The sequence below is a fragment of the Dromaius novaehollandiae genome, chromosome 3, assembly GCF_036370855.1.
Source record: "Dromaius novaehollandiae isolate bDroNov1 chromosome 3, bDroNov1.hap1, whole genome shotgun sequence".
NCBI lineage: Eukaryota > Metazoa > Chordata > Aves > Casuariiformes > Dromaiidae > Dromaius > Dromaius novaehollandiae.
In genome coordinates, this window is record NC_088100.1 from 5,924,022 (window position 1) to 5,938,847 (window position 14,826).

At 40.7% G+C, this 14,826-nt stretch overlaps 2 protein-coding genes across 5 annotated transcripts; both read right to left on the bottom strand.

Moving 5' to 3' along the window:
* Positions 1 to 659: 659 nt before the first annotated feature.
* GLYATL3 (glycine-N-acyltransferase like 3) lies at positions 660 to 9,001 on the bottom strand. The gene is made up of 5 exons (XM_064508302.1): positions 5,740 to 9,001; positions 5,183 to 5,290; positions 3,781 to 3,907; positions 2,910 to 3,036; positions 660 to 1,892 (listed from the first exon to the last, which is right to left on the bottom strand). Exons 1-5 carry the CDS (start codon positions 5,815 to 5,817, stop codon positions 1,466 to 1,468), a joined length of 867 nt encoding a protein of 288 aa, XP_064364372.1. The 5' UTR covers positions 5,818 to 9,001; the 3' UTR covers positions 660 to 1,465.
* Positions 9,002 to 9,149: 148 nt separating this feature from the next.
* On the bottom strand, positions 9,150 to 14,824 carry CENPQ (centromere protein Q). 4 transcript variants are annotated; one of them, XM_026093853.2, is made up of 9 exons: positions 14,668 to 14,824; positions 13,350 to 13,505; positions 12,583 to 12,637; positions 11,736 to 11,853; positions 11,401 to 11,469; positions 11,077 to 11,206; positions 10,563 to 10,682; positions 10,242 to 10,319; positions 9,150 to 9,807 (listed from the first exon to the last, which is right to left on the bottom strand). In XM_026093853.2, exons 2-9 carry the CDS (start codon positions 13,500 to 13,502, stop codon positions 9,679 to 9,681), a joined length of 852 nt encoding a protein of 283 aa, XP_025949638.1. In that variant the 5' UTR covers positions 13,503 to 13,505; positions 14,668 to 14,824; the 3' UTR covers positions 9,150 to 9,678. The 4 variants fall into 4 exon arrangements, with proteins under 4 accessions (XP_025949638.1, XP_025949636.1, XP_025949635.1 ...); XM_026093851.2 differs by having other exon boundaries at positions 12,583 to 12,640; positions 13,350 to 13,535; XM_026093850.2 differs by having other exon boundaries at positions 12,583 to 12,640; positions 14,668 to 14,823.
* Positions 14,825 to 14,826: the final 2 nt, after the last annotated feature.

A 14,826-nucleotide genomic window follows, 5' to 3' on the forward strand; every position in this document is an offset into this window, starting at 1 on the left:
ATTGAATAATCATGTAATGATTGATCTGGCTGATAGCAACAAAGCAGCACAGTTCGGATTCGCAGGTGGCAAAAATCACTCTTTCATGCTGTGTTGAACAGAGTTATACTTCAGGAGATGAGGAGGACAGACCCGGGTAGGGAGGGCTTCAAATGCCATCTCCTGCATCAGCAGGCAGCAGAAGCAGCTCACCCAGCAGATGTTTCACTGCTCTAGGGTCAGGTTCACAAGGATGTGATACATGCAGGCTGGTTTACACAGAGCTGTAAATCCAGCTTAACCAATGAGCAAGTTTTACCCTCTCTTTTCTTCGCAGAAAACTGGTGAGCACCACAAAGAAAATAATTTCAGACTTAGCAGGCCTTGTTCATTTATAAGTGAACTTTATCACTACTGAGATAAGTGGAAATCTGCATTACACCCTAATACAGAGACTAGAGAAAGGACAATTTCATTCTCCCGGAATTAGAGATTTTCAATGAAGCTATATGAATATGAATGAATCCCTATATATGTAAACATAAATGTCTGTCAGAGTGCTTTTATGACAACAAACTTACTTCCTGGCTCCTCTAATGTGCAGGGCTTGGTAGAAGCCAACATTGTGTAACCCCATTGTATTAGCTATTATTGCACCATGTAGAGAAAATGGAGTGGAATTGACCCATTACTTAATTCCCCACTAAGGACAACATAGTATTTGGTGAGACGGTTGTTTTTTTAAGTATTTATTTCACTATTACTTAACAAGTTTACAAAGCTAATGCATTGTCATGGTGTAACTGATCTGGAAACAAAAGCAGGACTTTACTGTTGAGCCCGTGGCTAAAACAGTAGCTTGGGTCTCAACTGACCGAGGCTCAATCCTTTACATTATGTCTGTCTTTCTGTGTGATCTTGGTTAAGCCGGTTTGGGCCAGAGCTAAAGGATTCAGGATTAAGATTCAGCAAAAAAATGGTAGTACATACTCAGTTGAATCTCAGTATGACTCTCATGCAGAGGGCCTTTCTTAGCTAAGGGACTACATGGAAGTAGAATGGGTGGAGGAGGACAGGGACAGGTTTCTCGGCTTCTTAAATTCACAGACTAACCTCTTTTAAGTCATCCTAAGGAAAGGAGAGGCCTGATATCAAGTGAGACAAGTGGGGTTAGAGATGTCCAAGGATTCTGTTGTAGATATTCCAGAAAGTGGTTATACCGAAGGAATAATTCTTCAGTCAGAGGCAACATGAAGGAAATATCAAGCACAGCTGAATTACAACAAAACTATTAACCTTACATCCATTCCTAAGTCTTTTGGATTTGCCACAAGCAGTTTGCCATGAGCAGAGAAGTCACAAGCAATTACCACATTTGATTTTAGGCTTACGCAGGATCCTCTTGTCTGATATCTGATGTAACTCAAGTTGTTAAATGTCACAAAATAATTCCTATAGTGCACAAAGAATTGAACTGAGTGTAGAGCTATAAGTGAGGTTTCGCTAAAAGATGAAAAGGTGTATGAATCATTCTGAAAAATGAGCAGGGAAGAAACTGGGCATTCATGCTTTTCAGCAATGCTACAGATGGCATATTCGTCTCTATGACATTGCCCTGTGCCGGAAAGCCCTGGCTATGTAATTTCTTAGCTAACGTGGTAGCCACAAGCCTGCTATAACCCTTCCTCCGATGCTCTGGAAGAGTATAGCCATGAATCATGGTGGCAAACTGGTCTGTCAGGCCCCAGGAGAGGGGACACCCTTTGTCATCCAAGACACAGACACTGGGGAAGCAGCAAATGAGGTTAGCAAGGTACTGCTGGCACCTTGGATTGCCTCCCCGCGACCAGGTTTCATTGAGCAGGCTGGCATGGGAGATGTCCAGATTAGCCACTGTTAAGTTGGGGTCCATCCTAAGAAACAGTACAGTAAATGTATTAGGCAGAAAGTTGTTCCTAATATTCTCCAAGCAACTGCACTAGATTTAAAGACACCTTCACCAGCTGAATACAGCTCCATACCAGAAAGGGGAAACAAAGACAGCTGAGCTCATTAGGCTGGAGGTCTGGGAATCACTGAGTAGGGGAGGGCCTCTGTACATTTCCCATGTAAGTCATTGACAAGTTATCTCCAAGTCCTAGTAACAATCTAATTTAAATAAGGTTTTAAACTTCCTCCTGGGATGTTTTTAAATTGCATTGTTTCTTCTGAATAAAATGTTTTCTGCACTGTGTTACCCCTGACTATTTTAGGTCTTTGCAAATGTGAAATCTTAAGTACACATGACACACTCCAGAGGGTTTTTAATTTTGCAGGAAGAGTGGACAACATGATAAGGAAGGCAAGTAGCCCAAGTGTCATACTAGCTGCCACATGAAGGTGGAAGGGATTTGATTTCTAATCTCTCAGCCTCTCAGATTGGTGGATTCTCTCTGGATTTCAAATTTACTGCTCAGAAGTTCCAGGAAAAAATGAGCCTCTGGTTCACCTACCTTTCCTCTCTGATGGCAGACCTATCTGATAAGCAGAGGAACATTAGAAAACTTAGAAGGCCTTCAAACAGTTCTATAAAGCCCTCTTCTGAAAAACAAACTTTGCAGGAATCCCAGATCCATCTAGGAAACCTAAGGAGCTTTAACACAGGAAACTCAAAGAAGATGGAAAGGGGAGCTCTGGAAGTTATTCACATGCCAAGAGAGGAAGGGACAGGAACTATCCTGGAATATAAAAAAGCAAAAGCAATACCCTGATTAAAGAAAAACCTTTAAAAATATTTAAGGTAGTAGTCCTTTTTTACCAAGTCATTCCCCAGCCAATTTTTGACCCAGTCACAGAGAAAGCCCAGCAGTCTTCCTATTATTTTGATGTAAGAGTACTTTCTGTGAATATATTGTGATAGCGATAAAATTTATCGACATGATCCTACATACCGAAACCTGACATCTGGCAGTGTATCTGGGTCTGAATGGATAACCATCCAGAAAGAGGATGTTTTCACATCTACCTTCTTAGATAAAGCCACAGTTCTAGATACTTCACGTATTCCATCCTGGAGCCCTGTGTATATAAAAAATTAAATACTGAAACACTTTAAAAACAAAAGCATATTTTAAAAATAAAAGCTCAAGATTACACCTTTTATTGAACTATTCAGGTATATGAGACCTCCAAAATTACTAACAGGATTCTTTCCACGCTCTGGCCATAGTTTTATATAACTGAAGATCAGAAGCTGCCACATATCAAATCTGATCACCAGTACAACAATGACATGCACAGATCCTCTCCTAGTGACTGCCCATCTAACTCTTACATTCAGAGCCTTAGTAAGTTACCCAGGCCTAATACAAAAATTTCAAGTCAGAGAGAATTCACCTATTGCATAGGCAATTTGTTTTACTAATTAGTAACCTTCATCATTAAAAATTTCAGCCTTGTTTCCCATTTTGATCTTGTCTAGGTTTGGCTTCCAACCACTGACTTTCAAAAGACCCCTAGTTACCACATTCACAATCACTAGTGCTCAGTGTGTAAGTCATCTACAGAATCCTACGACAAAAAGAAAAAAAAAATGTCTTCCAGCAAAGAAATAATTGAAAGTAGAACTTGAGATGGTGATAGCGAATACAACATGGATGAAATTCAAAAGTTGGAGAAGCCATATGCTGGATCTCATGCCTTACTTAAATACAAGAAACCTTTATATAAAGTAGAATAATAGGATCTACAGCACCTTAAGACTTTTCAAGCCAGCTAGTTCATCTATTCTGCTTTTGTAAACAAAGCAGAGCTGTACTATACCTTGTATCTGAAAAATTTGTCCCCAGTTGATAGTGTTTGTGTTTTCCAGTAGCTCCTTGTAAGCCTGTAGCTCCTTGTAGAAAACTGCATATGCGTTGGTGTAATGGTCAAGGTCATCCATGCCATTCTGGGGAGAAAAAACACGGAGGAATTACAAAGTTTTCCCCTCTCCCCTGCGTCTTTCTGACTGGAATCAAAACTCACCAAAACCCAACCCCACAGATGCAACAAATAGTTGGAGCTTCAGAGTGGCTTCTTTAGGATACTTTGGTATTTTCAGCAGTGACTCTCAAGCAAGAAAGCAGAAATATCTATTGCTCTCCACAGCGCCTTAAGAGCAGAGAGCAGCAAAAGAAGTTCGCCCTCATGTACCCAATGGAGTCACTAAACACAGGCACAGTAACCTAGGCATGGCAGCAGTTTCTCAAAACTCTTGCCTAATCCTAATCAAAGCTCACCCCTTCTACTGGTCTCTCCCAAAATCAGTGCTGTGTTATTTACCTCCCTGAGGCCAGAATACTTAGACTGCATCTCTCCTGGTAAACAAAATAGCACCAAGGCCTGTTGTCTGTCCCTGAGCTGAAATAGCAGAGTCAGGCCATGTCAATACTATTAAAGCCTCAGTCTCCAAGATAGAGTGGCTATATCCAAACTGCCAACTGGGGATTGCCCTTGGCCTGTGCTGACTCCTGTTTTGCTAGCCTGGGAGTTGTTGGGGAGAGAGCTGGTTGTCCCAGAGAGCGTGCTAAGGATTTGACAGCACAAGGAGCCAAGTTGCAGTACCTGACGTGAAACTACAGACCAACAAGAGCTTGTTTCCTTGCCTGGAGCGAGGAGGCATCCACCACCCCCAATATAAATCCATGCAACTCAGATTGCTTTTCCATGGTGGACACGGGGGGCTGAAGCAATGCCCCTTCCCAGTTTCTCCTTATTGTGGTCCGTTATGAAACAAAAGATCTGAAAAGACCCTTCCTTCACCTGGAAGCTGTATCTGCCCTATTGCAAGCTAAGGCTGCTCTTTCTGTCTGTCTACACAAAGTCTAGAGATACCAAAGAAACCTGGGGAAGTGCAGTCAAGTGGCACGAGTAAAACGTATCTCTGCAGAAGCTATGCAAGTTACTCTTCAGACAGCGCAATCCAGGTGTTTACAATCAGTTACAGCATGCACCTTATAGAAATTTTGATTAGCCTATAATTGCTAGTCAGTATGTTTCAGTAAAGAGCAACATTCCCTAAAGTGGGCTTTGTGCTGGCATCCACCTGAGCTGGTCTATTACATTTTATGGTTCCCACCCATTTCCAGCTAAAGCTAGCCCCATCCACAAAGCTCTCAAAGCTGAGAGGAAGCTTTGTTGGATCCATAGCTCAGGAACAAAGATAAAAAACACCTCAATCTACCTCCCTCTGTGGCCGGGTGATAACAGCTTTGAAGTTTGGCCACGAGTCCACCACCACTTCCTTCCTGAAGGGATTCCCTCGGTTGATATTCATCACAGCTCCATAAACCTGCAGGATAAAGAGTCCAGGGAAGAAAGACAGTTTTGAGACACACTAATGTAGCACCTGTCATCTCCCCTTATAAGCCAGCAACTGAACCAGGAACACAGAGCTGAAAGCATACATTTAGATTTTCAAATACAGGCACACATATGGCATATATGCATACATACGCACACATCAGTAAGGCATATTACCATGTAGATAAACCATTGTCCACTTATAGCAACTCTAACTGCTTTGGAGAGGGGACAGATTGATTTGCTTCTTTCTTTAAGAATGTGGACTTGGTTTAGTAAGCAGAACCAAACAGATCTCTCAGATGTAGTCATCTAAACAACAAATACCGGTCAGTCCACAAGAACCACAACCATTTCCCCCCAACTTTGATTCCCTGACGAATGTCCTGATTCATGGAGTAAAACAGCACAAAAAAAGACAAGTCAGCTCTGTGTTACCTTGAGGGACTCAGGGAAGCTCCACATTAACATTTTCTCCAGCATCTGCAGTTTAATGGAACAGTTCAGCACCAGCATCTTCCCTGCAGACCTGCTTGGGAAACAGACAAGCTGCAAAGAGCCATGTAGAAAAACAATAATGTGAGGGAACTAGGTGACATAACTGACAATTTCATAAGATACCATAACTCCTACAAGTCCCCCCTTCTAGCATTTTCCTATGGAAAGCTTTTTGGGAATAAAATTTTCTTTTCTAATAGGTGGATGTGCAGACCAATGAGATGGGATTGTGTTTGGCAGACCAAGCTGGAGTAAGAAAGTCCTGAGCTTAATTTATTGTTCTACCCCAGGTTTCTTGTGCAACATTAGGCAGATATCTTACAGAGAGACATTCACAAAGAGGTCTTTTTCATGTCTGCCCAAAACATCATGTTAAAAGCCAGAAGTGGTAAATCATTGCCACTAAACTCTTTCAGCCTCCACTAAATTCTTTAAGCCTAAATATGGCTGAGCTCTCTTACTAGCTACTAATAAGCAGTTTATACTATGCTCGTTCAGCCTATAATTTATTAGGCTATGATTTGGTACAGTGCATCCTCCAGAGTAACCTCTTCAGCAGGGAAATTACCATGAGAATGACAGCCACAAATCCTATTGGTGAAAGAGCTGCTTTGGTAATATTTGTTTTCTTGTCACCTTTTCAGCAAATTCAAACCAAGCCCATCCAAATTAATTTAATTGTGGTCTGCCAAAGAAAAGAGAAGCAATAAAAATGTATCTTTAATTAAAATGTCCAAGCAAAGAGTTCAAATCCTGAATTTCCCAGAAGTATCACATCCAACATCCTCTTTTGCTTCTCTAATCTATATAAAAAAATTTCCTTTTGCTATAGTTCATTATAAATCATGCCACATCTTACAGCGTTTTATCTTTGTAAGCTGAGCATAACACTATTGTAGCCATCAAGCACCTTCAGTCTTTGGCCTAATAAAGATCTTGCAATCAATCACAACTGAAGATCGCAGATGGTACAACAAATCCTGTAACAAAGGGTTATGTGGTCATCCATCCTCATGCAAAGGGACTGATCTAACAGATAGATCACAACTAACTCGGACAAAAATCAGGATAGGTGTTACTCTGCATGATTTTCCTATGATTTTGTAGGAAATAAGTACTAAATGCTATAACTATAGAAGGATCTTGGCATGGATGATATAGATCAGACATACCTATAAGACTTATAGCAGATCTTCTACCACAAATTACTCAAGGAATCTTTCTGAGATCACTGTGTTGTGGTTGATCTGTTACCTATAGAAAAAGGCTTCTATTTACTTACTTTAAATACAAATGGACTGATCTGTCTTTCTTCTAAGATTTATTACATTCTACAGCTTATATTTTTTCCCAAAGGCTTTTGCATTTCCTAACTTGAAATTCACTTCCAGGCTGTGTTTACATTTCAAACATTTAGTACAGTTTGTAAGTGACAGAGGTTTGTTTAACAGGAAAACAACCTAACAATCAACACTAATTGAATTGCTTACTGGTATCCTCAGAAGACAAATTAAGGGCTGAATAAGCCACAGCATTAAGCAACACATTTGTACAGGCAATTTGCTTCCCAGATCCATGCTGAGGAATATTAACAGAACAATGTAGTGAAGCTTACATTGTCACACCAACACACTTGTACCTTAGATAGATCACATTGATCCTGAAAGATGTTTTCTTGTCATCTATATCAAGCTCTCCCCTAGTTCTGTTTTGTTTCAGCAAACACGAAAATAAAAAAAGTAAAATCCCATTCTACAACCACATGTGCATATCTGCCTTTCTTGAAGCTTATACTCCATTTTCTCACAATTTCCAAGGGGTAAATTGCTTCTATGTCACAAGTGCTATGTCAGTATGCGTGTAACTGTATCTAAAGACAATGCTGATGTGTGTTTGAGCGTATGGCTCAAACATCCTTCTATGGAAGGATGCTTCTTATAGCTCTATGCCTAGAAATAGATTTAGATTGAAAATAAATATTGCCCTGATAGACCAACTGATCGCTTACCTTATTACCCAATCAGTCTTGTAGCTCGTCCTTCCAAAGTGTGATGATGAGCTTGAAGTTAGGAGATAAGAAAATGCATCCACTTTGTGGCTTCTTCTGCACGAGGAATGACAGAGTAGTGGAAAAAAACCTGATACTGAAAATATAGTTGTATTGTTCCAAACCAGTATATCATTCCTAAAAGCTTTGTTTCTTTCTTTTGAGGAGCACAGAAATCAAAGCAAGAGCCAACCACACCTTCTGAGAAGGAGGGACTCTGTAAGCATCGTTAATTCAGTGTTAAATAACTTGTTCAAAAGTACAGAGCTCCAATAAGAACCTCTAATTTTTCATCGAAAAGTTTAATCTCTGCATCGGTAGCAATTAATGATCTGCTTTGCACATACTTATAATTATCTTTTTTCTTCTCAGAGGTCAAATTCATGCTCAGTGCTAAGCTTCATGCTATGAGGAATTAAGAACCTTAACTAAGCTGAGACATATTCTGCCAAAGAGGAAATCAACCTAACTAAGCAGCCACAAGCATTGTCTTGGGGCAGCAGAATTACAGCCCTGTTGGCCCCTTGCCTGACTTTTTGTTCATTCCTGTCAGGCCAGTTTGATGATATTAAGATCAAGATCCAACCACACAGGAATAACTGCAAAAGCACTCCGATTACAGCCTTTCCAGTGGGAAGATAAGAAATGCTGCAAAGAGCTAAACAAAAATTCATCTGAGCTCAGTATCCTGTCCTTCAGAGTACCATCATGTATGATACAAAGTAAATCAACAGTTCAGGGACTTCCTGTATCAGTACTGCTTCCTAACCATTTAATAGTCACTGATGGAAATACTCATCATAAACTTGTCTACTTCTTTTTCATACCCATTTGTCCTGATTTTACACATAGCAACTACAGAAAGCCTCTAATCTCTGAGGGGAATAGAGATAATTACCTTATGCCTCATTAAGGGTGCCAGCAGCCTGTAAACAAATGAACAAACGTTTTCTTGGTAAGTCAATATCAAAAGCACTACTAAGTTTTCCAAATGATAATTTGGCTAGAGAAAGTGCTTTAGCATAACTGGATCTTTTAATGGAGAAATTCTACCATTGACAAATACAAAAGAGCTAGAAGTCCATAGAAAAAATGTACAGCTGACTTCATTTCCTAATGCTGAAGAATATCTGGCAATTAATGAAATATGAAGTGAGTACCTAACCAAGATTAGAGTTTTGCTGCATAATGTTCTCATCTGCTTTTCCCAGCCATATGGATAAACCAGGTGTAAATGCTTGTTTTAAGCAGTAAATTGAAAATGTAAGAAATCCGCTACAGTCAATAAAGTGACTCAGTCTCCTGCAGTGTAGGCTTTTTTATTAAAAAAAGGTAATGAAGCTGGAAAGGGGATTTGCAACTCAGCATTAGACAGACTTCTCTTTACTAGGTGCTTCATGTTTAAAGAGGATTTAACTCTTAAATGAACATTAGTTTCATAAGAGGCACAGCCTTTACTGATTTACATATTTGATATCAAAGTCCAAACACAAGGAAATACATTGCCCAAGTCTACAGAAATGTCCAAATAAACCCAAAACCCATTTTCCTTTCTTCCCCTAAGAAAATATATATATTCATTAGAAGAGGTCCTCACTGGTTAAAAAAAAATTTCTGATGGAGCACCTAAATCACTAGAGTCCCCAAAAGCATCTATGAATTTACATGCCAATATTCATACACGGTGTTTTAATAGAAATTCAGCAGTCAGAAGACTAAAACCTTAAGGAAGAAAGCACTGTTTCCAGAATCAACAATTGTTGTTCTGCATTAGTATAGCATACTGGCAGAGGTTATCTTGCTTCAAAGCAGACTCCATCTGTTTTGGCTTCTCAAATGAAATCCACCTTCTCATAGATCTTTTCAACGAGAGTGAACATGTTCTTCATATCAGCTGACTGCTGAATAGTGTTCATATCCTTTAGAAGACCATTCTTATTTTTTATCTTCAAAATTTCTTCCTAAAGAATGAAAAAATTATTAAGAATAATAGGCAATAACAAACATTTATTTTACTGACTCCTACAGGAATTTAACTCCATCAGGCTAATACAGCGTAGTTGTTTTTAAATTTAGAGAGGGATCAAAGACACAGAATGCAACAGACTTCCTTCCATCAGAGTTACATGGTGATTTATTTCTGAAGTGATTACATGCTCCCTAGGACCGTAGAGTCACTAGGAAGATACAGGTGATCCTTACATGGCATGCCTTCTAGACTAAGAAGAGCCCCCGCCCAGCATATAGTTCTGAATGAAAAACAAAGCAAAACAAAAGAAAAAAAAACATTCAGACATACTGCCACTTCTGGCTAAAGAGGTTAAGTGATACAAGCACTTTCTGTTGCCCTCCTTCTCATTGCCAAGCTCTCTCTGAAAACACACTCCCTGCTCACTTGCAGACTGGGTGCCTCTAAGCTGTGCTTGGGGAGTTCTGGAAGGTGGAGTGCTCCACTGCAGTCTTTCTGGAATACCTGTGGGAAGAAAAAATAAAAATAAAGAGATGCAAGTAGAAAAAAAAATTGTGTGCCATCATCCAACTTCTGAAAAACTAAATTGCTTAGCCTTGCAACTGAAGTTGGAAAGATTGGAAAGGTACATTGCCAAAGGTAGATGAGGCCTCCTTTATATTAGGCTCTCTGTAGAAACAGCTTGGATGGGCTAGCACTGGAAACACCTTCCCCATAGCTGAAGGCAGCAACATTTGTTGTAAATACCTTCCTAGCCTTTTTTTCACCTTCCTCCAACTGGTTCCTGAGCACCTGGATTTTGTACTGTAGTTGCCGTATAGTTTCATCTACGTGCTCTGCTGATCGCTCTGCTTCATTTATTTCTTCCTAAGGTAAAACAGACAGAAAAACAAAACAATAAAAACTGCTCTAGAGATGTTGAGCCATTTGTGTATAAAATACTGTGCAAAGAGTCCCCACACATTGTCCTAAAGACTAGAGAAGAAAAAAAATTAGAACAAGAATTTAAGAGGATTAAAGAACTATCATCTTTTCCATCTCTTGATAGTACTTTATAGAGCAGTCAGGACTTCCCAACTCTAAGCCCCTTCTCCAAAGCACCAGCTGAATCACTGAGAAAACAGCCAAAAAGACACACTGCTTAATAGTGAATGTGGATGACAATGATGAATAGGGGAGCAGCCCCCTCTGCTAAAAGGGCACGCTGATTAGCAGAAGACAGAAAAGACAAATATTTTGTTCCCATTCTTGCCTTTCATACCTGCAATTGTACCAATGACTCTTCATTTGTCTCGAGCATTTGTTTCTCTGCTACTTGAAGACTCCGGAAATTCTTCAGGTTGCCCAACTTCCCTGGAGGTACCTTTAAGGTCTTGAAAAATCTCAGCATCCTGTATTATGAAAATACGAAAGTATGACTTGTACTGTCAAGATGTTTCCCTCCTTGATTTTGCATCAACTCTCCCTTACAAGACTTCTCAAAGGTGATTGCTTCCAGGAGGAATTCTATCAGCATGGTACAAAATAACTGGGTAAACCAGATTCCCTTCCCACATCCCCCCCTCCTTTTTTTTAAATTACTTACCTTTCTTTCAATAAATTGAGGTGTTTCTGAACATCTTCTTTCCTCTCTCTTTGTTGGCACAAAACAGATCTGGAAAGAAAATAAAGGCAGAATTTTCACCAGAGAACCAGCGAGCACAAAGATCTTAGCAAGCAAAGTAAAGTCAGAACTTCTAGATGAGAATTTCCAACTTCAGATTAAAAAAAAGCATTATATTATACTGGATAAAACATACACAGCCAGTAACATCATCCAAAAAAGCATCAACACTTTTCCAACTTGGGCAATGTTAAGTGTGTTACTTTATTGCTTAAGGAAGCAGACAGAAAAGAATCACCAGGATATCTGGCACTTACAGTATTACTGAATCCATCACAGTTTCCAGAAACTGCTTGCTGCTCTCTGAGAGAGTCTGCCAAGATGCTATTTCAGCACTGGTTAGCTTTATCTCTTTTGAAGAACCATTTTCTTTTGCTTGTATTAGTAGATGAAGAAAGGGGGAAAAAAAAAAAAAGGAAAATTTTAGAATTTATCAAATGTGGATAAACAGCTTTGTAGTAAATAATTCAGTCATGTGGTGGTCAAAAATCTATCAGCTAAGATTTTTCGTTCTCACAAAAATATCAACTCATTATCTAGCCACATTAAGTGGTACTTATTTGTACTTCAGTTATACAGTGTTGTATAGCAAGCACAAAATAGAAAAGGTCCTTTCCTATAAAAGCTTTCATTCTAAACAGGTATTTCCCCCTAATCATTGGTGATACAAGCAAGAAAACTCAGAATGAAATAAAAGAGTGTGGGAATATAAATAAATGGGAAACTCAGTGCAGCAGAGGCCTTGTCTTATTTATGTGTTCAATACCACATATGCCAGTCTTGATACAGAAGACAAACACCTAAAAAGAGAGTTAAAAAGCGTAAAATAATCTACCACAAGCACCCAGAACAAGAGAACACTACTTGTAAACAAAGAATACAATTAATACATGCATATGCAGCACATATTATGTGAATGCACAGTGACTAAAACACTACTACAAATCATTGTTACTGTTCAGAAAGAAAATCATGAAACTTATTTCAACAGCATATTTCATACATCCATTGTTTCAACATACCAGTTATTACATCTTAATTTTAGTGTTTTTCCAGAGCACTAAATTGCTGTGAGACAAACATAAGGAAAGAACACATTCCTACCTGCAGGAGAATTGTCCCTGTGTTCCTTAGCTTTCCATTTGACTGTCTGAGTGATCTGCTGAAAAGAAAAAGTTACAGCAAATGTGGCAACTGGGAAACATCATCTGCTGCAGAACCACTTATTTACTACTTCCGCTACAGAAAAGGCTGTGAAGGTATTTTAATGCTTGACAGCAGTCTGCTACTACTGACCACTGGCAAGGCTTTCTGGATTAGGAAATAGTATTCTTCTCAAGCAGGATAAGGGAAACAATTCACTGTTCTTACTTCCTCCCATTCCAAAAGTAAGGTCATAAAATAACAAATGCACAAGGCAAGAAAGTGCTTAAGTTAATCTATCCAGCCACATCTTGAGATAATGCTGCTCATGGCGTAAGCTGTTAAGCAAGCTCTTTCCAATACAAAGCTCTCTAGGCCAACTTTGAGATGTGCAAAGAATATTCTCCAGAACTGAATCAGCTTCACTTCAGCAGAAGAACACAGATTTTATCCCTCTACTTAAGTGCGCAGCCAGCTTGCCCTTTTGTTAATTATCAGACAATACTTCCCTCTATTGGTCAAACACATAACAGCACACATTGCTTCCTGGTTTCCAGATTTTCTAGCTACAGCAGTGCATCTCTAAGGAACTGTTCATACTAGATATTTCCTCAAGAGGACTACCTTGATTTCATGAAATATTCTCTACATACTAGAAAAAAGTGGGCAAAATCCCTCTTTTCTCTTGGGTTATTTTTCTAACCCATTTGACACAAAGCAGTGGTTACCTCTCCTTTTTGACTTTGTTTTCTTCTTCCTCCATCTGTTCCCTTTTTTTTGCTGGAACACCCTTGTTGATGTATTGATTTACGAGATTTTTTTACCGTTCCCCCAACAGTGGTCTCCCCCGTCTTACCGGAAGACGTGTGGTGGCGTTTCATTATCTGTAAACCAAACAGAAGAAGAAACACCCCCTCCCCAACACGCAAAGTCAGCAATTATAATCCAGTACAAACCATACATTAACAAGGAAAAGAAAGGAAATATGCAAACACTCAGGCTTTATACAGCACAGGGTATTTGTTTAAGTGCAGGACCACTAGAAGAATGTCTCCATTTGCCTTGTAGGGAAGTTTTTGCATATTCTGCACCACTCTTTAAAATTTAAGAGCTAGCATATCTGCATGACGAACAAAAGTAATGACAACTTAATTGTATTGTGTTCAGAACCACCTAATCTGTTGATTAAAGAAGGATGAGAGTAAGCATTACATCGCACTAGTCTTCTTTTTCCTAAGTAGAATGACTCAAATGTAGTCTTTCTTCATAAGCCAGGTCTGCTAGAGCTCTGATCATTCCTACTGTTCTTTCTGGGACTCCTACATCACTCTCGAAGCACTGTGTCCAAAATCGGGTGCCATGATCCAGACGGGACCTCCCCGACTGCCAGGGTAGCAACCCCAAGCAGAAGCTCCTCTTGTGTCACCCTGCTACTCACAGCTTCCAAGGAGACACCTGACAACTCCCCCACGACAGGCACTGCTCACCTTCAGCTCTTGGGGTGCTCCTGCCCAGCCCACTTCGTCCCACTGAAGCAGGAAAAACTGCACTTATTCCTACTGAATTTCAACCATTCCCTCAGGCCACTTCTTGCCTAGTCAGAAACAGTGGGCTCCCACTTGTCAGCATACAGCAGCCCCCTGTCGCGACACAACAGGCGCTCCCCCTGGCAGTGGCGACAGCCATGGTTAAAACCAAAAAAACACTAAAAAACTCCGTAACATGGAGGCAGCGGTCCTGCTTCCCAGCGCGAACCTCAACTCGCAGCACGATGCCTCGCGACACTGCGCCATATCGCCGTGCTGGAGGCTGTTGCGACGGTAGCAACCCCCTCTACCGAGCGCGGGAAAGGACTACAACTCCCAGCATGCAACGCTGCCCACCAGCCCGCGCTCCCCACCTGCAGGGCGAGACGCATGCCGGGAGTTGTAGTATCCGCCACAGTGCCACCCCTTCCCTCAAAAAACTCCAGCTCCCCGCTGCTGCTGGTAACACAGGGGAGACCTCCACAAATCCCCCACCGGCACCACCCGATACGGGACTCACCACCCCGTCGTGTCCTCAGCCGCCCCCCAGCGCCTCCTCAACGCTCGCACCGAGACCGACTCCGCATCCAAACCGCCGAGCCCTTGGGAAACCGTTTTCCCCGCGCAGCCAGGCGCATGCGCACTGCAGAGCCCGGCCCCCTGCGCGGGGCGGGGCGGG

What these genes read in the sequence shown, in the direction of transcription:
- GLYATL3 (XM_064508302.1), bottom strand. Translation starts at nt 5,817, where the DNA reads ATGCTGGTGCTGAACTGTTCCATTAAACTGCAGATGCTGGAGAAAATG. An exon ending in GCTTCCCTGAGTCCCTCAAG is followed by an intron (nt 5,291 to 5,739) that starts GTAACACAGAGC and finishes TTTATCCTGCAG; the next exon opens with GTTTATGGAGCTGTGATGAA. An exon ending in TCACCCGGCCACAGAGGGAG is followed by an intron (nt 3,908 to 5,182) that starts GTAGATTGAGGT and finishes TTTTCTCCCCAG; the next exon opens with AATGGCATGGATGACCTTGA.
- CENPQ (XM_026093851.2), bottom strand. Translation starts at nt 13,502, where the DNA reads ATGAAACGCCACCACACGTCTTCCGGTAAGACGGGGGAGACCACTGTT. An exon ending in GTGATGGATTCAGTAATACT is followed by an intron (nt 11,470 to 11,735) that starts GTAAGTGCCAGA and finishes TTTTCTTTCCAG; the next exon opens with ATCTGTTTTGTGCCAACAAA. An exon ending in TAGAGGCACCCAGTCTGCAA is followed by an intron (nt 9,808 to 10,241) that starts GTGAGCAGGGAG and finishes TTCATTCTTTAG; the next exon opens with GAAGAAATTTTGAAGATAAA.